This window comes from Ursus americanus, chromosome 5 (assembly GCF_024610735.1).
Source record: "Ursus americanus isolate L20-20 chromosome 5, mUrsAme1.1.p, whole genome shotgun sequence".
Lineage (NCBI taxonomy): Eukaryota > Metazoa > Chordata > Mammalia > Carnivora > Ursidae > Ursus > Ursus americanus.
The window spans coordinates 55,288,026-55,314,259 of record NC_142131.1 but is presented as its reverse complement, the minus strand read 5'-3'; the positions used below and the strand labels follow the sequence as shown (position 1 = coordinate 55,314,259).

Sequence of the window (26,234 nt, the reverse complement as noted above, 5' to 3'; positions counted from 1 at the left end):
TCAAGATGATGTGTAGACTTGAAAAAAGTATTAACAAAAATGTTAATGAGAATGTAGAATCTCTAAAGGCGGAAATGAGAGCGAATCTGGCAGAAATTAAAAATTCTATGAGCCAAATGCAGTCAAAACTAGAGGCTCTGACGGCCAGGGTGAATGAGGCAGAAGAACGTATCAGCGAATTGGAGGATGGGTTAGCAGAAGAGAAAGCTAAAATAGAATCTGGACTCAAAAAAATCCACGCTCAGGAATATAGGTTACGGGAGATTACTGACTCAATGAAACGTTCCAATGTCAGAATCATCGACATCCCCAAGGGGGTGGAGAAAAACAGAGGTCTAGAAGAGATATTTGAACAAATTGTAGCTGAAAACTTCCCTAATCTAACAAGGGAAACAAACATTCGTGTCCAAGAGGCAGAGAGGACCCCTCCCAAGCTCAACCATGACAAACCTATGCCACGTCACGTCATAGTGCATTTCACAAATATTAGATCCAAGGATACAGTATTGAAAGCGGCCAGGACAAAGAAATTTCTCACGTACCAAGGCAAAGGTATCAGAATTACGTCAGACCTGTCTACACAGACCTGGAATGAGAGAAAGGGTTGGGGGGGGGCATTTTTAAAGCTCTTTCAGAGAAAAACATGCAGCCAAGGATCCTTTATCCAGCAAGGCTGTCATTCAGAATTGATGGAGAAATAAAGACCTTCCAGAATCGCCAGTCATTGACCAATTTCGTAACCATGAAACCAGCCCTACAGGAGATATTAAGGGGGGTTCTATAAAAGTAAAAAGGCCCCAAGAGTGATACACAACAGAAAGTCACAATCTATAGAAACAAAGACTTTACTGGCAACATGACATCATTAAAATCATATCTCTCAATAATCAGTCTCAATGTAAATGGCCTAAAAGCTCCCATAAACGCCACAGGGTTGCAGACTGGATAAAAAGACATGACCCATCCATTTGCTGTCTACAACAGACTCATTTTGAACCTAAAGATACATTCAGATTGTAAGTAAAGGGATGGAATACCATCTTTCACGCCAATGGACCTCAAAAGAAAGCTGGGGTAGCAATTCTCATATCAGACAGATTGGATTTTGAACTAAAGACTATAGTTAGAGACACAGAAGGGCACTATATTATTCTTAAAGGATGTAACCAACAAGTGGATATGACAATTATAAATATCTATGCCCCCACCAGGGGAGCAGCAAGATACACAAGCCAACTGTTAACCAGAATAAAGAGACATATAGATAAAAATACACTAATAGTAGGGGACCTCAACACTCAGAAATAGACAGATCACCTAAGCAAGAAATCAGCAAAGAAACAAGACTTTGAATGCCATACTTGACGAGTTGGACCTCATAGATATATATAGAACACTACACCCCAGAACCAAAGAATACTCATTCTATTCTAATGCCCATGGAACATTCTCAAGGATAGACCATGTTCTGGGTCACAAAACAGGTCTCAGCCGATACCAAAAAACTTAAATTATTCCCTGCATATTTTCAGACCACAACGCTCTGAAACTGGAACTCAACCACAAGGAAAAATCTGGAAGAAATGCAAACACTTGGAGACTAAGAACCATCCTGCTCAGGAATGATTCGATAAACCAAGAAATCAAAAATCAATTTAAACAATTTATGGAGACCAACGAGAATGAAAACACAACGGTCCAAAACCTATGGGATACTGCAAAGGCAGTCCTAAGGGGGAAATACATAGCCGTCCAAGCCTCACTCAAAAGAATAGAAAAATCTAAAATGCGGTTTTTATATTCTCACCTCAAGAAGCTGGAACAGCAACAGAGGGACAGGCCTAATCCACGCACGAGGAAGCAGTTGACCAAGATTAGAGCAGAAATCAATGAATTAGAAACCAGGAGCAGATCAACAGAACTAGAAGCTGGTTCTTTGAGAGAATTAATAAAATTGACAGACCACTGGCAACTTATCCAAAAGAATAGAGAAAGGACCCAAATTAATAAAATTATGAATGAAAAAGGAGAGGTCACAACCAACACCAATGAAATTGGAAGGATTATTAGAAACTTTTATCAACAGCTTTATGCCAATAAATTAAGCAATCTGGAAGAGATGGAGGCCTTCCTGGAAACCTATAAACTACCAAGACTGAAACAGGAAGAAATTGATTTTTTAAACAGGCCAATTAATTATGAAGAGATTGAGTCAGTGATAAACAACCTTCCAAAAAACAAAACTCCAGGCCCCCACAGTTTTCCTGGGGAATTCTACCAAACATTCAAAGAAGAAATAATACCTATTCTCCTAAAGCTATTTCAAAAAATAGAAACAGAAGGGGGCGCCTGGATGGCACAGCGGTTAAGCGTCTGCCTTCGGCTCAGGGCGTGATCCCAGCGTTCTGGGATCGAGCCCCACATCAGGCTCCTCTGCTATGAGCCTGCTTCTTCCTCTCCCACTCCCCCTGCTTGTGTTCCCTCTCTCGCTGGCTGTCTCTCTCTGTGTCAAATAAATAAATAAAATCTTTAAAAAAAAAAAATAGAAACAGAAGGAAAGCTACCAAACTCATTCTATAAGGGCAATATTACCTTGATCCCCAAACCAGGCAAAGACCCCATCAAAAAGGAGAATTACAGACTGATTTCCCTAATGAATATGGACGCCAAAATCCTCCAACAAGATCCTGGCTTATAGAATCCAATAGTACTTAAAAGGATTATCCATCATGACCAAGTGGGATTCATCCCTGGGATGCAAGGGTGGTTCAACATTCGCAAATCTATCAATGTCTTAGATTTTATCCAGAAAGAAAAATTCAAAAATCATATGATTCTCTAAAAAGATGCAGAAAAGCATTTGACAAAATACAGCATCCTTTCCTGATTAAAACCCTTCAGAGTGTAGGGATAGAGGGTACATTCCTCAATCTCATAAAAACCATCTATGAAAAGCCTACAGCAAATATCATTCTCAATGGGGAAAAGCTGGAAGCCTTTCCCTTAAGATCAGGAACACGACAAGGATGCCCACTCTCGCCACTATTATTCAACATAGTACTAGAAGTCCTTGCAAAAGCAATCAGACAACGAAAAGGGATAAAAGGTATCCAAATCGGCAAAGAAGAAGTCAAAATGTGTCTCTTCGCAGATGACATGATACTCTATATGGAAAACCCAAAAGAATCCACTCCCAAACTATTAGAAGTTATAGAGCAATTCAGTAATGTGGCGGGATACAAAATCAATGCTCAGAAATCAGTTGCATTTCTATACATGAATAATGAGACTGAAGAAAGAGAAATCAGGGAATCCATCCCATTTACAATAGCACCAAAAACCATGCGTTACCTTGGAATTAACTTAACCAGAGACGTAAAGGATCTATACTCTAGAAACTATAAATCACTCTTGAAAGACATTGAGGAAGACACAAAAAGATGGAAAAAATTCCATGCTCATGGATCGGAAGAATTAACATAGTTAAAATGTCCATGCTACCCAGAGCAATCTACACTTTCAATGCTATCCCGATCAAAATACCGAGGACATTTTTCAAAGAACTGGAACAAACAGTCCTTAAATTTGTATGGAACCAGAAAAGGTCCCGAATTGCCAAGGAACTGTTGAAAAGGAAAAACAAAGCTCCGGGCATCACAATGCCAGATTTCGAGCTGTACTACAAAGCTGTGATCACAAAGACAGCATGGTACTGGCACAAAACAGACACATAGACCAATGGAACAGAATAGAGAACCCAGAAATGGACCCTCGGCTCTTTGGGCAACTAATCTTTGATAAAGCAGAAAAAAACATCCGGTGGGAAAAAGACAGTCTCTTCAATAAATGGTGCTGAGAAAATTGGACAGCTACATGCAAAAGAATGAAACTTGACCACTCTCTCACACCATACACAAAGATAAACTCCAAAGGGACGAAAGACCTCGATGTGAGACAGGAATCCATCAAAATGCTAGAGGAGAACATAGGCAGCAACCTCTACGACATCGGCCAAAGCAACCTTTTTCATGACACATCTCCAAAGGCAAGAGAAACAAAAGATAAAATGAACTTGTGGGACTTCATCAAGATAAAAAGCTTCTGCACAGCCAAGGAAACAGTCAAAAAAACTAAGAGGCAGCCCACGGAATGGGAGAATACATTTGCAAATGATGCTACAGATAAAAGACTGGTATCCAAGATCTACAAAGAACTTTTCAAACTCAATACGCAAGAAACAAATCATAAAATGGGCAGAAGATATGAACAGACACTTTTCCAATTATGACATACAAATGGCTAACAGACACATGAAAAAATGTTCAAAATCATTAGCCATCAGGGAAATTCAAATCAAAACCACACTAAGATACCACCTTATGCCAGTTAGAATGGCAAAAATTGACAAGGCAAGAAACAATTGCTGGAGAGGATGTGGAGAAAGGGGATCCCTCCTACATTGTTGGTGGGAATGCAAGTTGGTACAGCCACTCTGGAAAACAGTGTGGAGGTCCCTTAAAAAGTTAAAAATTGAGCTACCCTATGACCCAGCCATTGCACTACTGGGTATTTACCCCAAAGATACAGACGTAGTGAAGAGAAGGGCCATATGCACCCCAATGTTCATAGCAGCAATGTCCACAATAGCTAAATCGTGGAAGGAGCCGAGATGCCCTTCAACAGGTGACTGGATTAAGAAGTTGTGGTCCATATATACAATGGAATATTACTCAGCTATCAGAAAGAACGAGTTCTCAGCATTTGCTGCAACATGGACGGCACTCGAGGAGATAATGCTAAGTGAAATAAGTCAAGCAGAGAAAGACAATTATCATATGATTTCTCTCATCTATGGAACATAAGAACTAGGAAGATCGGTAGGGGAAGAAAGGGATAAAGAAAGGGGGGGTAATCAGAAGGGGGAATGAAGCATGAGACACTATGGACTCTGAGAAACAAACTGAGGGCTTCAGAGGGGAGAGGGGTGGGGGAATGGAATAGACTGGTGATGGGTAGTAAGGAGGGCACATATTGCATGGTGCACTGGGTGTTATACGCAACTAATGAATCATCGAACTTTACATCAGAAACCAGGGATGTACTGTATGGTGACTAACATAATATAATAAAAAAACATTAAAAAAAAAAACCTGCAAGTGAATATGTACCTTTCTCTGTATGTATACTAAGAATTGAAAAATACTTACGAAACCACAAAACTGCTGCATTCTGTCTAGCACACTTAACTCTGAGTTAACCATCTAATCAACTAAGTACACATGTGATCAGCAAGAACATATCTCCAAGGATAATAATCACTGCATTATTCATCAGATCAAGAGAAAAAAACTTCAATCCATCAAAAGGAATATTTTAAGTTGTAAGACAACTATACCAACATATGAGTTGACCCTTGAACAACACAGGTTCGAACTATATAGGTCCACTTAGTGATCTTTTTCAATAAATGCCGTATAGTACTGTAGCTGTTATCTTATGAGTTTAATAATAATCTTTTTCTAACTTACATTATAAGAATACAATATATGATACACAAACATAGGACACATGCGCCAATTGACTATGTTATCGCTAAGACATCCAGCTGACAGGATATTTTTTTTTTTTTTTAAAGATTTTATTTATTTATTCGACAGAGATAGAGACAGCCAGCGAGAGAGGGAACACAAGCAGGGAGAGTGGGAGAGGAAGAAGCAGGCTCATAGCGGAAGAGCCTGATGTGGGGCTCGATCCCAGAACGCCGGGATCACGCCCTGAGCCGAAGGCAGATGCTTAACCGCTGTGCCACCCAGGCGCCCCAGCAGCTGACAGGATATTAGTGAGGTTTTGGAAAAGTCAAAACTTATACAGATTTTAAACTGCATAGGGTTGGGGGGGGGTCAGTGCCCAAACCCCCATTTTGTTCAAGGGTCAACCGTATAGACAATAGACGGAGAAAGGTCTATTTGTCTTTTTATATGAGAATGTTATTGATATACATAAAAAAATGCAAAACTATATAATCCTATTTTGAAAAATTTAGGTGCATACAAAAAAGAGCTAGCTGAATGTAAACTTACTAATGATTATCCTTAAGAGGATTTGATCATATTGGTAGAATATTTACTCACTTTTCATTTAGTTTGATTTATAACCAGTTATTTAACACTAGTAAATTTATTTTTAAAATACACCAGCCCCAAGATTCAGTAAGATTTCTGTATTTTCTACTTCCTAGTAATAATGCTATTTTCTGTGACAATCCAAATGTTATGCAACATAACAATTTTTAAAATAACATACTGTAGAAATTACGTTTCTTAGGCTTTACCTATTCTTCCAAGGGATTCTTTATTGAAAAAAAAATCTTACAATGTATTTTCACTTTTAATAGAAAGCATGAAACAAAGGCACATCAAAGTAACCTGCAAAGAGACATTAAGAAAAAAGCACTGTCCTACTCTGGTTTAGAGGCAATTTTTGTTGCCCTGTTTCAGATAGAAACAAAATGGGGCCTTCTGAAACAGAATAGAAGGAATTTTTCCCAATAATCAAAATCTTACACTCATTAAGTTGGCTAAAATAGGAGAGACTTACCCAACTGTTATCTTTCTAGGTAAAATCCATCTACTGTCTAGTTGCAGTTTTGCTCAAATCAATCCAACATCCAAAGGTCCACTTTCAGTCAGCAAAGATACAGGCATACAAAATTTAACATAAAATGCAAATTCTCAAATTTGAGAAAAGCAAGCACTTAAGAGAAGCCTACCAATTAAGTGACACTGTCACTTCTGGTCTTGAGGGGAATAATCGTAAATATCAAATTTTCACGTATCCTCAAACCCTTTAACCTTGCTTAAATGCAAAAATTTATCGTAAAGCAGATTTAAGAAATTATGTTCAAAATCACTACATTATAGGAAGAAACAATCAGTATATCATTCTGTAGTTATCCCAATAACTACAGTTAACCATTTGCAAGCTGAAGATTTAAAACTACCATCAATCTTTAAATACCTTTCAAAATATTTCAACTAATAATTACCACTGGATTTATACTAAAATTCCTGTAAATGTAAAAGTTCTTCACAAGAAGGAGAAAAAAAATAGGTTTTTATTTTGATAATCTTTCAAATTAGATTCAAGCATGGCGCAAAAATTGTACTCTACTTACTAGATTCTGTACGACCTCGTGAATTCTTAAATTTCAAGTAATAATGTTTAGATAGTTCTCATAGGTGGAAGGACTTAAAAAATACAACCAGTGGTCCCCCAAAAGAAAAAAAACCTGTATGTCAAAACTGCTTCTATAAAAATCGACAAGAATTCCAGAAAGACTAAATACCACTGTGCTTTTGCCTTCACTAAATACCAGTCCAGATTACAGGAATCTATAAAGGTAAATACACGACAATGAAGTATTAATATACCATAAACTGCACCTTGAGTTGCTTTTCTAATTAACAGGTAATCCTTTTACATCATTCGTTTTACTTTTTAGAAGTCACTATGTTGGGAATACAAAGTAACAATAACCTTATTAGACTTTGGAAACCCTCCAAAAAGGGGACTGACTATTCCAACTGACCCCAAAGAACTGGATCTTTCCGCTAAAGCTGAATAAAAGGAAAGCAGAATAATTATTATAATAAAAACTTTAAGCATATCATTTTCTGTATCTTAGAGGCACTCAAAAAACAGGACTAAACTACCAAATGAAGAAGCCCACATGTAGTATCATGTTTCACTAAAAACGAAAAATAAGTTTAAGGAAACTGCAGAACCGTTTAAGAGCAAAAAATTTGTATTTACTCAACGTGCAAAAACAACTATCCCATTTGTCATAGAGGTGTACTCAAGTTAACTGTACCAAACATCAGCTATTCATTGTCAAAGTGACCATTGCGCAGCCACAATCTAGCCTCCCAAGCTTCACCTTTCCTCATATCTCTCGAAATGAAAACCCTAGCAATTAAGATAAAAAATCTGGCAAGAATTAAGATATTAAAAAATATACAGCAGCAAAAACTAAAACAAAGTCAATGCTAATAATAGTCTTTTACTTTAAAGCCCATTAACCTCCCTTTAGAAAGCTTCTTACTATACACTTGGGCTTTTGAATGCAATATTCAAGTTAGAAATATTACCATAACATTAAATCAAGTGTACTACATTATAGGTACTCTGAACCCACCCACCAGGTTATACATACTCTCACTCAATCATGTAAAGAATTGAATTCTTTATTTGTGATATCCATAAATGTTGCTATTCTATATTTCTATCCAGGAAGGCAATTTTCTCCTATATCGTTTTGTTTTGTTTTTTATAAACAACAACTTGAATTCTATTGCATGAAAGGGCTACAAATATACATTTGTTAACCAAGCAGAATACACAAATATTGTTTTACAACTTGCACCTAAGATACCAGTACACGTAGCTGGTTCGTTAGTTGTCATAGCAATTTGGGGCCACTGCCCAAGCTATGCATAGCAGTTTACATTTTCAAATCTCATGTAGAAAGGGCAATTGTGATATGGACTGTTAACTACATTACCGTAAAGCCATCTTAGTTACAAGTAAATGTGTAACCAAAGTCTGCACAGATTTTTGATGGCAAAACTTCTAAATCTGATGCGATTATCCTAAACAAGTTTTTTAAACAAATTGTTTTGCAGATGTACTGCCATTCTGCCAGTAGATGGTGCTACAAAGGTTGGGGGAAGGATTTCCAAGAGGACAACAGTTCAGCTATAGGAAAAAACGTTTAAACCTGCTCTGAAAATACAAAAAAGCATTTAGTTTAAGGGTAAAATATAACCCTTATTTGTAACCATTCATTACAGACAAACCAGTAAGAGGGATGAAACTAGGCCATCTGAAAATTTTTAAACAGTTTATATGAATGAAAACACATGCTTAACACAAACTATTTCTTTTCGAACTACACAGTACATACTTTGAAGTAAATTCTCATAGAAAGAAGTGACCAACCATGTCAAGATGATAAGCAAATCGCTTAGTACAAGAGATGGATGCACAAAAACTTTAAAGATTTTAAAAAGCTACATCCACCACTTCAAAAGTTTTGCCTGTAAGGGATAAAATTCAACACGTCACTAGAAGGGCAACAGAAAAAAAAACCACCAAAGGACCTTTTAAAAGTTTCTCTAAATACACATCAAGAATTAAGAATTAACACGAAAAATTTTTAACTAATCCCTTAAAACGGTACGGAATGAATCCTAGAAAAAAAATGTTAGACATATACGGTCAAACACAATGATTTATTAAAAATAAAACGTAAAAATGATTTTTGTACATATGCTTCCAAATTTCAGGCATGGGATCCAAGTAGATTTCATAGAAAACGCTGTAGCCAGATATCAAGTCCTTACAACAAAGTAAACTACCCCCCCACCCCAACCCCCGCCCAGGTTTTGCTACAGAATCAGCAAGTTCACTCCCACCCCCCCCCAAAACACAAATTAAAACAAGACATTTTGCTAGTATAAAAACGACCAAGGTCCAAGTAATAATAAAAAAATATAGTCCATCAATGACTGTAACACAAAAATGTGTATGTGGGGCCGAGTCCATCTTCAGAGGGAGAGACAAGAGAGGTGGCAGGCAAATAGGGCAACACCCCCAAGGATAAGCAGCCTTAGAAGCGGCTCCCCCAAGGGCAAAATGGGGAAGGCGGTGGGAGAGGAAGGAACTTAGGAGTTGACCCTAGCTGGGTTGTTGAAAAGAGCTACCCCTATAGCCACTCCCAGGCATTTTTAGATTTTTTTTTTTTAGAAGGAGCTGCCTCCATAACCACCCCCACCGCCATAGCCGCCTCTGTAAGGTCCACTGTTACTGCGACCGCCCCAGCTGCTGCCACCGCCACCGCCGCCGCCGCCGCCCTTCATGGGCCCATAGGAGGACTGGTGCTGACTGTAGCTGCCGAAGCCGCCGAAACCGTTACCGTAGTCGCTTCCACCGTAGGACGAACCGCCTCCGCCGCCTCCGTAGGCATTGTAGCCGCCGCCGCCGCCACCGCCGCCGCCGTAACCACCGTAGCTGTTGTAACCGCCGCCGCCGCCCTTAGACAGACCGTTCTGGTCTCGACCACCGCCGCGACCCCGGCCGCCTCGGCCGCCCCGGGAGGACCGAGAACCGCCTCCGCCCCCACCGGAGTGGATATCCTCCTTGGGGACTGCCTTCTTCACTTCCACGCGATGGCCCTGGATCGGATGGAACTTGACAACCGCGGCCTTGTCTGCCGCGTCGTGATTCTGAAAATACACGAAGCCGAAGCCACGCTTCTTGCCGGACTGCTTGTCGGCAATGATCTCGGCCTTTTCCACGGTGCCAAACTGCGAGAAATGCTCGATCAGGTCGCCCTCGGCCACGTCTCCCTTAAGGCCCCCGACAAAGAGCTTCTTAACCTTGGCGTGGGCTCCCGGCCGCGCCGAATCCTCCCGGGACACCGCCCGCTTCAGCTCCACCGTGTTGCCGTCCACGGCATGGGGCGAGGCGGCCATGGCGGCATCGGCCTCCTCCACATTGGAGTAGGTCACGAAGCCGAAGCAACGGGAGCGTTTGGTCTGGGGGTTCACCACCACCACGCAGTCCGTCAGAGTCCCAAAGGCCTCAAAGTGGCCGCGCAGGCCCGACTCACTCGTCTGCACATTGAGGCCGCCGATGAACAGCTTACACAACTGGGAATTCTCCATCTCCACGGCCCGGGCCTTCCCCCCGCCCTGCGAGCTCCGAGGTTTCGCCGTCGCCGTTATCGTTGGCTAAGGCCTCTTCACAGCTTGGGCCCAGCCGTTGCTGGAGCCGCCACCGCCGGTCACCGACGGGGAAGGGAAAAAGGGAAGGGGAGGGAAAGAGGAAAAAAGGAAGGGGGAGGGAAGGGGAGAGGTGCCGGCTAGAGGGCGAGCCGAGGAGACTGGAAGACAACCAAGGCCGCCGCTACCGCCACCGCCACCTCCGCTCCCCTATCTGGGCACCACACAAAGAGGCCGCTGAACGCGCGCGCACCCTCCCCGAGGCGTGCGTCACCGCCGACGTACGGCAGCCCAGCGCTGCCCGCCAATCCCTGAGTCGCTCTCCCTAGTCCCGCCTACCGCGCCGCAGCGCCGCTCTCGGTCACGGACTCCCCGCCCTCCGCGGTCGATTCAAGCCCTCGGCCTGCGCTGCTCCCGCCACCGCCTCTACAGTCCCGCTTTCACACCCTGGCTCCCCCGCATTCCCTGACCAGGGACTCTCCCTGCTGTCCGCGTACCTCCGCAATTCATTTCCTCCCAGCCCCGCGGCTGTTCCCAGTGTTTTGCCCCCTCCCCTTGCCGTATCCCCTCGCCCAACTCCGCAGTGGCGTTCGCGCCAGCCCCTTGAGAGACATGTGGGCTCAGCCAATCACTGCGATCCGCTCGCGCCCACTTCCGTTTTCGGCCGCCGCTGGACGGGCGCGCTCCCCGGTGCGCGCTAGCCCCGGCGCCGGCTCTGTGCAGAACCTGCTTGCCATCCTGACGCCTTCCCCCCCTCCCTGGGCTTGGGGGTAGGGGATGGTGAGCGGGGGCGCGCTGGGGGCCATTCCCAACGGATGCGGCCTGGGGCGCCACGCGCGGGATTTTTGAAAACTTGACTGTTGGGGTTGGGGGCTTGGATTTACCCGCCGCGGTTCCGCCGGGCCACTACACCTGGCATCCTCTCCGCCCCCCCCGCCCCCGGTCCGCACAAAGATGGAGGGTAGAGGCCTGGTCGGGAAAGGCGGTTACTAACCGTTTACGGGGGGCCCGACGCGCGGTTAAACTAGAACACTGGCACGTGGCCCTGTGCCAAAGCGAGCCCGAGGCCAGGTGAAGGGCGACGGCGTGCACAAGCGCTTCCGACTTCCGACCGAGGCGTGGCGCGAGACCATCCGTAAAGCCCTTCCCGACGCCCCTCTCAGCCTCGCCTCGCGCGCTCCGACAGATGGCATTTTCATTTTACTAAAGGGAACACATCGTTTCGTAGGTATACGTTACCTACGCGTTGCTTTATTCCCAACACGTTAGCTTTTTTAAAGCATTTTATAACAAACTGGGGGCCCAACACAAAGACATAACATATAAATATCACGCACCCCTGGTAAGTGCCTTACCGACCGACCCTCACTCAGGTGCAAATGCAAGCAAGTTATAACGGCTTCCACTTATTGAACCTTTATGTGCAAAGCAAGATAAAAAAAGACGGACGTGGTTAATAAGAGTTATTCCTCGCTGCATCCTGGAGTATTCAGGAATGAATGGTGAAAGAGGTGGAACATGCACTCAACCTCAGATTCAAAGGCTGGGTAAAATTTCTAAAGGGACTTTACATGAGCAAATAGAGAGGGAACAAAAATCAAATAAGGTTCAAGGAACAGCAAGCAGACTAGTGTGGAACAAGAGGTTTTTAATAGAAAATAGTAATGGGTAAGATACGTTTAGAGTCTTTGACACTTACGGAATGCCTTGAAATTTAGATAGTAGTCAAAATTATTTCAAAGGCATATAGATTAAGCATCAAGGCTTGAGGACGAACTAGAGTCTGGTACTACCACCTACTGTGTGTGATCATCCAGTTGTGTGACTTTAGACAAGTCACTTAACCTTTTTTAAAAACGTAGCCAGTTTTTCATCTGAAACTCAAAACAATGTAACACTTCCCCACTGTGGCTTTAAAAACTAAATGAAATTCTGTATGTAAACGCACAGTGGCTGGTACATACTAAGTGCTCAATTCATCCAACAAACATACCAGGTGCTGGGAATATAGCAGTAAACAACAGACAAACTTTTCTGCCCTCCTAGAGCTTATATCCTACTGGGGAGAAGCAGATAACAAGAATGATATACAGCATGACAGTGATCAATGTACTCTTGATTAAAAGAGGACAGTAGGAAGCTTTTTTTTTTTTTTTACAGAAAATCCACAAAATTCAGGTATGTCAGGATTTGCTAACTGATGATAATGAGGAAAACAAAAGAATTTCAGTGCTTAAAATCTGGAACACTAAAATTGTAGCATGAAAGAACTACAAAATTAAGAAAGGAAACTATTTTGGAGGCAGTGGGGGAGATGATGAACATAATAGTTGTTTAAGGTGATATGGGATATTTACAGGGCACTGTTTTCCCGGCCCAAGATTACACCTCACATGAGAGATTAGACCTTAAGAAATGTATTTTAGGGATGCCTAAGTGGTGCAGTCAGTTAAGCATCAGACTCAGGTCCTGATCTCAGGGTTGTATGATTGAGCCCTGGCTAGGGCTCCACCCTGGGCATGGAGCTTGCTTAAGATTTTCTCTCTCCCTCTGCCCCTCCTATCCCTACGTCTTAAAAAAAAAAAAAAAAAAAAAAAAAAGCCGTACAGAAAAAGGTTATAATATAAAAGATGAATTTCTGAAGGAAAAAGTGATTAAGACCATAACTTATTTTCTCATCCAAACTATAAATTCCAAAGTAATAGTTTTCTCCTATATTGTTTTTTCAAAATCCTCCATACCACCTAATTGGGAATCCATTATGGGTTTAATTTCTAAAGACTAGGAAAGCTTCGCAGAGGCATACGTCTGATTAAAAACCTTACATATAGGGGCTCTGGACCGTATAAAAATGCCGGTTTCCTGGGGCACCTGGGTGGCTCAGTATAGGGAAAAAAATCACTCATGAGCTTGCTCACTCTCTCTAGTAAATCAATAAATCTTTTTAAAAAATAAAAAACCCTTACCTATAGGGAGGCAACACAAGCATGTTTAAGTGACATTTATGAAGCCAGGATAAATGCAAGATAATTGGCATGTTAGATTCTTTTTGGAGATTGGATTGGTAAAGGTGGGCACAGTGAATAAGGAGTATTATATAAACACTTAAATGAAGCACTTAATTTCCTAACCCTCAGATAATTCAAGAAGAAAAACTTTTTTTTTTTCCTATTTTACCTTTCAGATCATTGCCTGAGTTTGTTTCTTGGTTTTACCTTGCTTACCAGTGTCTCAGCCTTCCAAAACAAAACAAAAATTTAAAATATAACTGAAATCTATACATTTGGTTTCCATCCCTCTTGCAAGCTTGATTACAAAAAACGTAACTGAATGTGGTGGTTACACAACTCCTACAACTACACACTAGAAAAGGTGTATTTTGGGTATACTTTACTGTACTGAAATATACCTAGGAAAAGAAAGAGAATGGGCGAAAGGGAAAAAGAATGAACTGCAGAAGAAAGGGAAAACTATGATAACCTGTATTTCTGGAAAGCAGCAACTCCAATTTTTTTAAATCAACTTTTCTTGACATCCAAGAGTCTCTTTTTGCAGTTAGGGTTCTGGTATGGACTTAATCGTGTCCCCTCCCCAAAATTCATATGTTGAAACCCTAGCCCCCAATATTTCTGAATGTAACTGTAATTGATGAGGTCTTTAAAGAAGTGATTAAGTTAAAATAAGGCTCTTAGTGTGGGGCCCTAATCCAATACGACTGATGTCCTTATACAAAGAGAAAGATATACCAGGGGTACATGTGCACAGAGGAACGACCATATGAAGAGGCAGCAAGAGGATGGCCATCTGTAAGCCAAAGAGACGTCTCTTTGGTACCAGCCCTGCTGGTACTTTGATCTTGGACCTCCAGACTCCAGAACTGCAAGAAGATTAATTTCTGTTTTGTTTTGTTTTTTAATTTCTGATGTTTAAGCCACCACCATTCTGAGGTATTTTGTTATGGAAGCCCTAACAAACTAAGACATGTTCCATTTTTATTTCCTCAAGGTACCTTCCAAAAGGGCACTTTCTGTCATTTATGATGAGCTACAATCTTTCTAGTGGACTCTTTTGCAACTCAAATCAAAAGCCTTAAAATATGGCCCATTCCTTCAAACCAGTTATTATGCTTCTGGACATTTATGCTAAGGAAATAAGTGAGGATCTGTGTGAAGATTTAGTTACAAGGATTTCAATACCGTTCATAGTAGAAAAAATGCAAACTACCTAATTTCCCTCAAATAGCTAATTTAAAAAATAAGGAAATAATGATTCTTTAGCTAAAAATACTATGAAGCACTTGAATTGATATTATAGAGGAAAAATAATGATGTGTTTGGGTATGAATCTTTTACCATCATGATGATATGTGAAAGGTCACATTACTTATTTTACTAAATGAAGTCTGACTCTGAACCCCACAGTTGACAGAATGGCAAAAATGTCATTATTGGGGCTCCTCTCACATTTTTCACTCAAAGGCACTTGCCTCTTTCCACTTCCCCTCTTGGGCAATCTAAGACTAATACTCTGAATAAAATGCTTTTTGCTTAAAAAATATATTGGAAAAAAAAAAAGAAAGAACCTGATGTGTCAAAGAATCAAGTGGCCCATGCTAGTTCATATGCTAATATTAATAATAAATTAATATTATTATATTTAATAACAAAATAACAATATAATTTTATTTATTTATTTATTTATTTAAAAAGCCACCATGAGGATTGGCTTTAAAAGGGACTGTCCTGAGGCAAAAGAATACACAGACCTATTTAATCTGTGGAGATACTAACTGTATCTTATTTGACTGTTTGTGTATTTCTTTACCTTGGGTACAAAATGTAGGCTTTCAGAAGGGAATTATAGCAATTTCCTTCACATGAGAAGAGATGTCAAAGGAGAAGGGCTTAGTGTAAAAAAATGACAGCTTCCCAAATTTAGGAGAAGTGACCAGAGAAAAGGTACGAGCTCCCAGTTACAAGGTAAGTCAGTCCTGGGGATGTAATGAACCACATGGTGACTATAGTTAACATTCATGTTCCACATATTTGAAAGTTGCTAAGAGAGTAGATCTTAAAAGTCCTCATCGTAAGAAAAAAAAAAAACTTTAATTATGTATGATGAAGAAAGCTAAGTCAACTTGTGGTAAGCATTTTTGCAATACATACATATATCAGGTCATTATGTTGTATGCCTGAAACTAATACAATGTTACAGGTCAGTAAAATCTCAATTTTAAAATTAAAAAAATGTTTAAAAAGATGTAACCAGTAGCTTCTGGCTTTTTGTCCATTGGAGGAAGCCATAGGCCAGCCAGTGTATAGCCCACCATTCCACCCTACCCTACATACAAACACACACTCACAGGTAACAGTGGAGGCTGGCCACTAATTGTCTTGAAAGCTAGGTAAGCTACCTTGGTTTTGGAACCAGATTCATGTTCCGACCCCAAATGAACCTGGAATTCTTACATGTAAAACTCTAGGAATAACAGATATTTAATTTACAGCCAGATATGTGGGAGGTTGGGGTAGATTATCAGAAGCAGAGAATGGTACAAACTTAATGTTTTATGTCCCCCCAAATTCATATGTTGAAGCCTAACCCCCAATGTTCTGGTATTTTGAGGGGGTGGTAATTCAGACGGTAATTAGGTCATAAGAGTGGATGTCTCATGAATGGGATTAGTACCCTTATAAAAAGAAATCCCAAAATGCTTTCTAGTCTTCCTTCCATCATATGAGGACATAATGAGAAGATGGCCAACTATAAACCAAGAACCAGGTACTTAACAGACACCAAATCTGCAGGGACCTTGATTTTAGACTTCTCAGCCTCTAGAACTGTGAGAAATAAATTTCCTTTTTTTTTTTTTTTTTTTTAAGATGAGAGAGAGAGAGGGAGAGGGGGGAAAATCTTAAGCAGGCTCCACACCAAGCATGGAGCCCACATGGGGCTCGATCTCAGAACCCTGAGACCATGACCTGAGCTGGTATTAAAAGTTGGACACTTAACTGACTGAGCCACCCAGGCAACCTGAGAAATAAATTTCTGTTGTTTATAAGCTAGCCAGTCTCTGTATTTTTGTTATAGCAGCCTGAATGAACTAGGACAGAGGACTTAACAATTTGACATTTCTCAGAATATCTCTGCCCTAAAACATACATACCCAAGTACAAACACATGCACAGACTCACACCAGATTATGAGCCTTCTAAAACAAAAGCATTTAGACCACTCTATTTTCATTTATTCATCATATTTAATTCATTCATGGGCTGGGTACTGTGGATAAAAGTCCCTGGCCTCCAGGAGCTCAACAGTCTTGGAAGTAGTAGTACAAGAAAGATTACAAATATATGGGGCACCTGGGTGGCTCAGTCGTTAAGCGTCTGCCTTCAGCTCGGGGCGTGATCCCAGCGTTCTGGGATCAAGCCCTGCAATAGGCTCCTCTGCTGGGAGCCTGCTTCTTCCTCTCCCACTCCCCCTGTTTATGTTCCCTCTCTCACTGCCTGTCTCTCTCTCTGTCAAATAAATAAATAAAATCTTATTAAAAAAAAAAAAGAAAGATTACAAATATAATGTGTTAGGACAGAAATGAGCAGAAATCCAATCTGTAAATTCTTCTGATAGAAGCTAACTTCAGAAGTAGGTGTAAAATGTCTCCAAATGCAAGGGAAACATAAGCAAAAATGAACTTTTGGGATTTCATCAAGATAAAAAGCTTCTGCACAGCAAAGGAAACAGTCATCAAAACAAAGAGGCAACCCATGGAATGGGAGAAGATATTTGCAAATGACACTACAGATAAAAGGCTGGTATCCAAGATCTATAAAGAACTTCTCAAATTCAATACCCAAGAAACAAATAATCAAATCAAAAAGTGGGCAGAAGATATGAACAGACACTTTCCCAATGAAGACATACATGAATCCTGGAACACTACATCAAAAACTAATGATGTACTGTATGGTCACTAACATGTCATAATTAAAAAATAAAAGAAGTAGGTGTAAGAGGCCTACATAAAGGTAGGAGACACATGAAAAAATGTTCAACATCATTAGCCATCAGGGAAACTCAAATCAAAACCACATTGAGGTACTACCTTACACTAGTTAGAATGGCAAAAATTGACAAGGCAAGAAACAACAATTGTTGGAGAGGATATGGAGAAAGGGGATTCCTCTTACACTGTCGGTGGGAATGCAAGTTGGTACAGCCACTTTGGAACAGTGTGGAGGTCCCTTAAAAAGTTAAAAATAGAGTTACCCTATGACCCAGCAATTGCACTACTGGGTATTCACCCCAAAGATACAGACGTAGTGAAGAGAAGGGCCATATGCACCCCAATGTTCATAGCAGCATTGTCCACAATAGCCAAACTGTGGAAGGAGCCAAGAAGCCCATCAACAGATGAATGGATAAAGAAGATGTGGTCCATATATACAATGGAATATTATCAGCCATCAGAAAGAATGATCACCCAACATTTGCATCAACATGTACAGGACTGGAGGAGATTATGCTAAGTGAAATAAGTCAAGCAGAGAAAGACAATTATCATATGGTTTCACTCACTTGTGGAACATAAGGAATAGCAGCGAGATTGGTAGGAGAAGGAAGGGAAAAATGAAGGGGGGGTAAACAGAAGGAGAAATGAACCACGAGAGACTATGGACTCCGGGAAACAACCTGAGGGTTTTAGAGGGGAGGGGGGGTGGGCAGATGGGCCAGCCCGGTGATGGGTATCAAGGAGGGCACGTATTACATGGAGCACTGGGTGTTATACGCAAACCATGAATCCTGGAACACTACATCAAAAACTAATGATGTACTGTATGGTCACTAACATGTCATAATTAAAAAATAAAAGAAGTAGGTGTAAGAGGCCTACATAAAGGTAAAGGCATTCCAAGTACAGGAAACAGTATATATACCTACTGTGTTTGGAGGTGCACAAGTAAATTATCAAGGTGTGATGGTGTATTAGCTTCCTATTGCTGCTGCAACAACTTACCACAAATTTAGTGGCTTAAAAACACAAATTATCTTACAGTCTGTAGGTCACAAATCAAATATACCTCTCAGTTGGCCAAAATCAAGGTGTTGGCAGGGCTGGTTCCTTTTCTCAAAGTTACAGGGGAGAATCTGATGACTTGTCTTTTCCAGCTTCTTTAGGCAACCTGTATGTCTTAGCTTTTGGCAACTTCCCACCTTCAAAGCCATCTATAGCCAGTTGAGTTTCACACTGGCTCATTATGACACTGACTCTTCTAACTCCCAGATAATCCAGGAAAATCCTTCTATTTTAAAGTCAACTGATTAGCAACCTTAATGCCATCTGCAACCTTAATTCCCCCTTGTCATAAACATAATATATACATAGGTCTCAGGGATTAAGATGTGGACATCTTTGAGGTAACCATTATTCTGCCTACCTCAGATGGGAATAAAAGAAAATGAAGCTAGAATAGTAAGCAGGGGCTAGATCAGAAGGATTACGCTTGTCTTTCGAAAACTTTCCAGCTCTTAGTTCTATAAATAACATGGTGCCACTGACGAGTTTTAAAGAGAAGGATAACAGAGATTTACATTTAGAAAGACTATCCCATAGTAAATGTATAGAAGAGAGATTAGAGCAGGGTGTGACTTGAGAAAGAGCCCATTTAGAATGCCAGTGTGGTACACAATACTAATGGTTAGCATCTCCAAGGCCAGGAGTAAGGCACAGGCAGTAGGGATTGGGTGGGAAGGATGAATTAATTGAGAGATAATTAAGAGTTGAATTGACCTAACGTGGTGATCAAATGATCTTAGTGGGTTAAGTTTCTTATTTTATGATAAGGTAGATCACGATTGCATTCACCAAACCACTAAATTTTGAAGAGGAGACAGGTCAGAGAGATTTTCTGTTTTACAGCTGTTCCTGCTGCTGCTGCTGCTGCTGCTATATCAGCCATTAACTGCCTATCATTAGGCTTTTTAGGTCAGAGATAAATAAATATCTATCTTTTTAAGCCTCTTTTATGTAAACTAAACCTAACTCATACAAGAGGATTCCACATCTCTACTTCTGTCTTGCAAATATCCACCAGATCACCAATGTTATTCAATACCTGATGCTAAGTGCTATACATTATCTTAATGAGTCCTCACAGGGATCTTCAGAAGTGTATTTTATTATTATATCAATCTTTCAGCTAAAAAAACTGAGGCTTTAGGATACACTGCCTATGATCTGCCAACTATTTACCACCCAGCCTTGCATCACACAAAAAAAGTTTGTGCCCAACTTGTCAGGTAATATAAATGCAATGGACAGGAAAAATAAGGCATAAGAGTAAGAATAAGGAGGAGGAGAAGAAACACATTAATATCCTTCTGAATCCCTTTGCTTATATTTCTCAACTTAAAAATTAAAAATTCTTTAAAAATTCAAGAAAGATATTACCATTTTCACATCATTAATGTGTCTAGTTAACGTCACCTGAGGGCACAGATTGTTGTAGTTGCAAATGACAATTTGATCAGAGAACTCTGTTTAAATGAAATTTGAATATTTCAGTGTGAAGAGCCACAAAGGAAAAACTGAAAGATGGAAGGCCAAAAGGTAGAGTCAGAAGGAAGAGGGATGATAGGGTACCTGGGTAGCTCAGTCAGTTAAGCATTCAGCTCGTGATCTTAGCTCAGGTCTTGATCTCAGGGTTGTGATTTCAAGCCCCACACTGAAAGAGGGAAGAGGGATGAGATGAGGCCACTCCCCCCATACACCAATGAAGATAAAATCTGAGGAAGAAAGCCTTGTAACTTTCATTCTTTATCTCAAAGTGATTCAGGAACTATAGTTAGAAGGGTTTCATGAATATGCAAACTAAAACATGGCAAACGAAACCCATTTTCTATAGCTTCTTCCTAAAAATCCATTAAATGACAGTAAAAAAAAAAAAAAAAAAACTTCAAGGACATAAACACTTGCTAGGGACTGGGCACCTCCCCAAATTCATATGTTGAATCCCTAACCCCACGTTGTGACTAGATTTGGAAAGAGGGTCTTTAGGGAGGTAACTGAAGTTAAATAAAGGGATTCACGACTCAGGTCGTGATCTCAGGGTCATGAGATGAAAACCCTCACTGGCTCCATGCTGGGTATGAAGACTGCTTGGAATTCTCTCTCTCCCTCTGCCCCTCCCCCATCCCCCCAAACCCCACTCACGCTCTCCCTTTCTTTCTATCTCTCTCTCTCTAAAAAAAAAAAAAAAAAAAGAGAGAGATAGAGAAAGACACCAGAGACCTCTCTCCCCCATGTATACACAGCAAAGAGATCATGTTTGAACAGAGGATGAAAGTGTTATCTGAAAGCCAGAAAGAGAGGTATCACCAGAAACCAACCCCTATGGCACCTTGATATCTGACTTCCAGACTCCAGAGTTATGAGAAAATAAAACTTTGTAGTTTAAGTCACCCAGTGTATGGTAGTGTGTTATACAACCACCCAGAAGTATCCATATGTAGAGGTATAAGACCTCACTCATTTGTGTCTACAAAGTTGCCTATACATACCTTGCCTGAATTTCTCCAGGTAAAATTACATCGGATTTAGTGATTTACCAACACATTTTATATAGGGGTCACAGAATGACATTCCTTAAAATTACATAAATTATGTAACTTTGGTTTTTAATTTTATGAGTTATATTTATATTACCAACAAAACTTACATTTTTAATATATTGTTTTTACTTAGTCCAGTAAGAACTTCAATTTTTTTTCAATATTTATTTCCTTCAGCAAATTTTATACTGAATATTTTACTCTCCAGGAGGCATGTGTCAGATTAATGTGAAAAGCAAGTTTTTAATTTTACCTGTTAAGTCCATCTTCAGCTTCTAGTTTCAGCCTGTAGTACAGTTGGGAATGTGGACAACTTATAAAGCTTCTTTTCCTCACTTATACAGAGAACTTGTGCACTGAGATCAAATTTCCATCAACCTAAAGAGTGACAATACAGCGTGAGATTTAATTTATACAGTGTTCTATGCTCAGACCTGTGAATGAAATAAACATTCATACACCATACACATTTTCAGTCCTCAGGAATCTGGTCCCTCCTCATTTCTAAATACATACCGAACATCAGAGCAGAGCAGAGATTATTCTACTCAGTAAACTGCTAGAGGGGTATTTAACTGCAATTGTTCAGTGAATTCAGATTATATATAAAGCCTATCTGGATCATTCAGGATCTAAACAACATTTTTAGTTAAATGGTATTTAGTATCATAATTTCACCACATTAATATTAGAGAAAAACATTTTTTCTACTAAAACCAGGAGAAGAACAGTGGGAAAAATAAAAATAGGCAAGATTTATATGAGCAACAGTGTAATGATGATTAGCAGCTATGAAATCAAGAATTGTGTGCTCCTTGAGGAACTTATTTCGTATGACACTCACTGGCTGAGATCTCTCAGCATACACAGCAGTGATTTGTTTGTTTGGGATTGGCCATGTGCACAGCCTAATTTACATGAAATCTATTTTATTTTGCTGCCCGGGATTCTGAATATGGTCTATTTTTCAGCTTCTGAAGTGAATATATAAAGCACTTTTCATTCATCAGTAACCTTTAAGGAGTTTCTTTCAAGGATCAAAACTGCACATAATTCTGTTCAAATTCTAATAATTTGCTAATTCCCATCTTATTTCCGTTAGCTTTGGGGGATTTGTTTTTAACCTGGGTCTGACATGCTTATCTACAGCATTCAACCAAAATAGACAGCAATACTTTTTCTATGTTTCATCACAAGTTTGAGCATGGTTTTGTAAAAACACTGCATTGATCTTACCGGCACATTCAAAAATTCTACTAGAAATAGTTAAATCCCATTATATCTAAGTATTTAGGGTTGATAGGGCTCCTTATTACCCTGAATTTCAATTTTCAAAGAATCTTCCTATTCTACACTCTAGAATCTTAGTAAGATAGAGCATGGACACACCCATTAATGGTCATCCAGTTCCAAAACTTTCAAGTGACACATGTGGTCCAGAGAGTTGAAATGCTATGTCCAGAGCCACACAAGCAGCTGGTGGCAGAGTTCTAACTTCTCACCCGCAGTCAACAACTTTGTCACACATGGCTAAGCCCATAACACTCTTGCTGGTACAGTTCCTGGGTAGGCTTCCTTATTTAGAAAATAAAAACACTGCTAACGTAGGAGTTGGGTCATCACTCTATACTTGTAGTTATCATTTATCCGAAGTCTACTGACCGCCTGTCACAAAGGAAGTCTCGAGGCTCGATTTCTCCTGACTCAAAATAAGATTAAAAGAAATATGAGGTTTGGGAATTTGAATGAGATTTTTTGTCTAGAAGATAAAGTTGCAAGAACACTGGAATTAAACTGGTATTCACCCCAGACCTGCTCCCAGCCCTAAGTCAGCTCGGGGAGCCCTGGGAAAGGGAAGAGAGCAGAAAGGCACCTTCATCTACCAAATGTCAGAATGGCCTGTACCTTCCTTTCCACTACAGTTTAGCTTTTGGTTTAGAAAGACTAACAGAAAACCAAAATTGTTGAGGCATCCTGAGTTCATCTGGCATTAATTTCTGGACGCATGTATCAAATCAGAATATCCCACTTCTCTTACAGAAGGGGTACAACTAAAGACTTATGCTGATTTTTTTCTGGCAAAAAAAAACAATGTCTTTTCATGTGTAAGTAATGTCTCCTACAGCTTTAGAGCTATAAATGTGTACGGTAAGTACGAAATTTACTTCATACTTCTAGGTGTAAGAAAAGCCATGTTCTTTATTAACAAATTAAATCTCATCCTAAGCCAGCACTCCTTAAACTGATTTAACCTCAGTCAATACTGGGGCCACATCCTATCCCCAGAACAAAAATTTCAGGTTTTACACAGTCCAAGATACTTACGGACAACTCTCTGATCTGTGGTCACTGCTGATAGGTTCTTTGTCTAAGAGGACAGAGTCACTTACAGGAAGGGGGTTCTGCTGCTTCCTGAAACTCACCTTCCAGCTGCAGCTAGGAGCCCTAACACAAAGGGTCAGGTACCCACCATACCACAAAGCCATTTCACACTAAAGTCGGGCCACATCCCCAGGAGGTTACAATGGAGCAGCACAGAGGGACTGGATCCTGGTCCCCACTACGCCATGTAGCTCTCCTCCCCAAATAAATCTCTCTTTGAGGTTTCCGTAGCAGACTCTCCCTCCTGGGTTCTTGCCTCTCTCCTCTCTTGAGACCACATAGCATAAGCCCCTCAAAGAATTTACCTTTGAAAAACAAAAGGCAATTGTACTGCCTTGACCCTGCTGAACAAAAACTCAAAGAAAGAAAGCAGAAAAGCATTCTTGGAATAGGGCAGGAAAGCAGAACAAAAGGCAAGTTAGTATCTCAGTAAATTATCCTACCACATGTATCTTTTTGCTAAATTATTTGAAAGTAGATACAGAAGAGGCCGGCCACCTTCTCCATCCCTCTTCACGCTTCTCAGGTGTGCCTCCTGCAGGCACAAGTTTAAAGCAATTTGTGACTAACTCTGAGGTCAAGAAGCATCCTGGGGCAGTTTCTAGACAAATGGTTTCAGGCAGTTCCTAGACATTTGGGGGGCATTCTCGCTAATGTTGTGCTCTTGCTTATCAGTTTTAGGACCTAGAAGTGAATTATCATACATCCCCTAAGTCAGTGAACGAGACTACCACCTAGCTAAGGTTGCTACATGTTTTGTCTTTTTTTTTTTTTAATTTAAATTCAATTAGCCAACATATAGTACATCATTAGTTTCAAACATAGAGTTCAATAATTCATCAGTTGCATATAACACCCAGTGCTTATCACATCATGTGCCCTCCTTAATGCCCACCACCCAATCACCCCATCCCCCTACCCACCTCCCCTCCAGCAACCCTCAGTTTGTTTCCTATAGTTAAGAGTTTACATGTCTTTTCTCTTGACAGCTAGCCCACCACCAATTCCACACTTTCCAGACACGCTGAACTGCTTGCAGGTCTCCTAAAAGACATACTCTCTGAGCTCCAGGCTTTTGCATATGTGACTCCCTCTGCCTAAAATAATGTGACACAGGCTTTTTCATATTATAGTGCACACACAAAAAAGGAGAATATTCGTACAACGTGCAGTGATAAACTGGAAATGATTTGGTTAATCTATATAGGCCTTAATGAAAAAATTTCAATAGAGAAGATATATAATAAGTTATCAAAATGTTTTCATGAGAAAATTTAGCTTACTCATTTATACGTAACTGTTCTTTATATTTTAAAATAATTCCAAATTTATTAAAAAGTTGCAACAACAATAGTACAAATAACTTTTTTCCTGGAACAGTTGAGAGTAAATTGCCAACATGATGGGATGCCCCAGGGCCGGTGCTAACACTTCAGTGTATAAATGCTATAAATAAGAACATTCTCCTACATAACTACAAGACAACCATCACATTCAGGACTAACGGTGATCCATTATTATCAACAAACCCAGAAGCCCAGTTCAAGTTTTAACAATTGTCCCAATAATGTGAAAGTTACGAGTCCAGGAACACACATTGTGTTTAGATTTCATGTCTGCTAAAGTCTCTTTAATCTATAACAGTACATCCATCTTCCTTTGACTTTGATGAACTCAACTTTTTTGGAGATCATAAGGCCAATTATTTTGTATCATGTCCCTCATTTGGATTTGTTGGCTATGCCCTCATCATTAGGTTATTTATTTTGGGCAGGAATGTCACTGAGGTGACGTGTACACCTATCAGGTGGCACATGATTTCTATTTGTTTCATTACAGGTGATACTAACTTTGATCACTCAATTAAGGTGTATCTGTCAGATTTATCTACCATAGAGTTGCTTTTTACCCCTTTGTAATTAGTAAGTATTTTGTAGGGCGGTATTTTGAGACTACATAATATTCCTTTCTTCACCAAACTTTCATCCACTAGTTTGTAATATTCACCAATGCTTCTTGGCTGAATTATTACTATGATGGTATCAAAACAGCAATTTTCTAACTCAATTATTCATTCTACATGTATTCTCTTTACCCCAATTATATATTCAACTGTTTTTTTTAAAGATTTTATTTATTTATTTCAGAGAGAGAGAGCATGAGCGGGGAGAGGGACAGAGGGAGAGGGAGAAGCAGTCTCCCCTCTGAGCAGGGAGCCCAACATGGGGCTCCATCCCAGGACCCTGGGATCATGACCTGAGCCAAAGGCAGACACTTAACCAACTGAGCCACCCACGCGTCCCATATTCAGTTGTTTATATCAGTACGGACTCATGGGTTCCTATTTTACTCAATGGGTTATAATCTGATATTATTTATTTTGATGCTCAAAGTATCCAGATTTGGCCACCAGAAACTCATTCAAACTCACATCTGCGTTCTTTTAACGTGTTCCCATAA

The 26,234-nt window shown here is 40.3% G+C and overlaps 2 protein-coding genes across 5 annotated transcripts in view; both read right to left on the bottom strand.

The window, feature by feature from the left end:
• KLHL3 (kelch like family member 3) overlaps nucleotides 1-26,234 on the bottom strand; it is a 177,395-nt gene that overhangs the window by 135,413 nt on the left and 15,748 nt on the right. For 3 of the 4 annotated variants that reach the window (XM_087862240.1, XM_087862243.1, XM_087862242.1), the window contains 2 exons: nucleotides 21,646-21,770; nucleotides 20,425-20,506 (listed from right to left, as the gene is read on the bottom strand). The gene's annotated coding sequence lies outside the window, so the exon portion shown is untranslated. The remainder of the gene's footprint in view (nucleotides 1-20,424; nucleotides 20,507-21,645; nucleotides 21,771-26,234) is intronic. The other variant, XM_087862241.1, reaches the window with a different exon arrangement.
• On the bottom strand, nucleotides 8,228-11,034 carry HNRNPA0 (heterogeneous nuclear ribonucleoprotein A0). The gene has a single exon (XM_045794626.2). It carries the CDS (start codon nucleotides 10,722-10,724, stop codon nucleotides 9,801-9,803), a length of 924 nt encoding a protein of 307 aa, XP_045650582.1. The 5' UTR covers nucleotides 10,725-11,034; the 3' UTR covers nucleotides 8,228-9,800.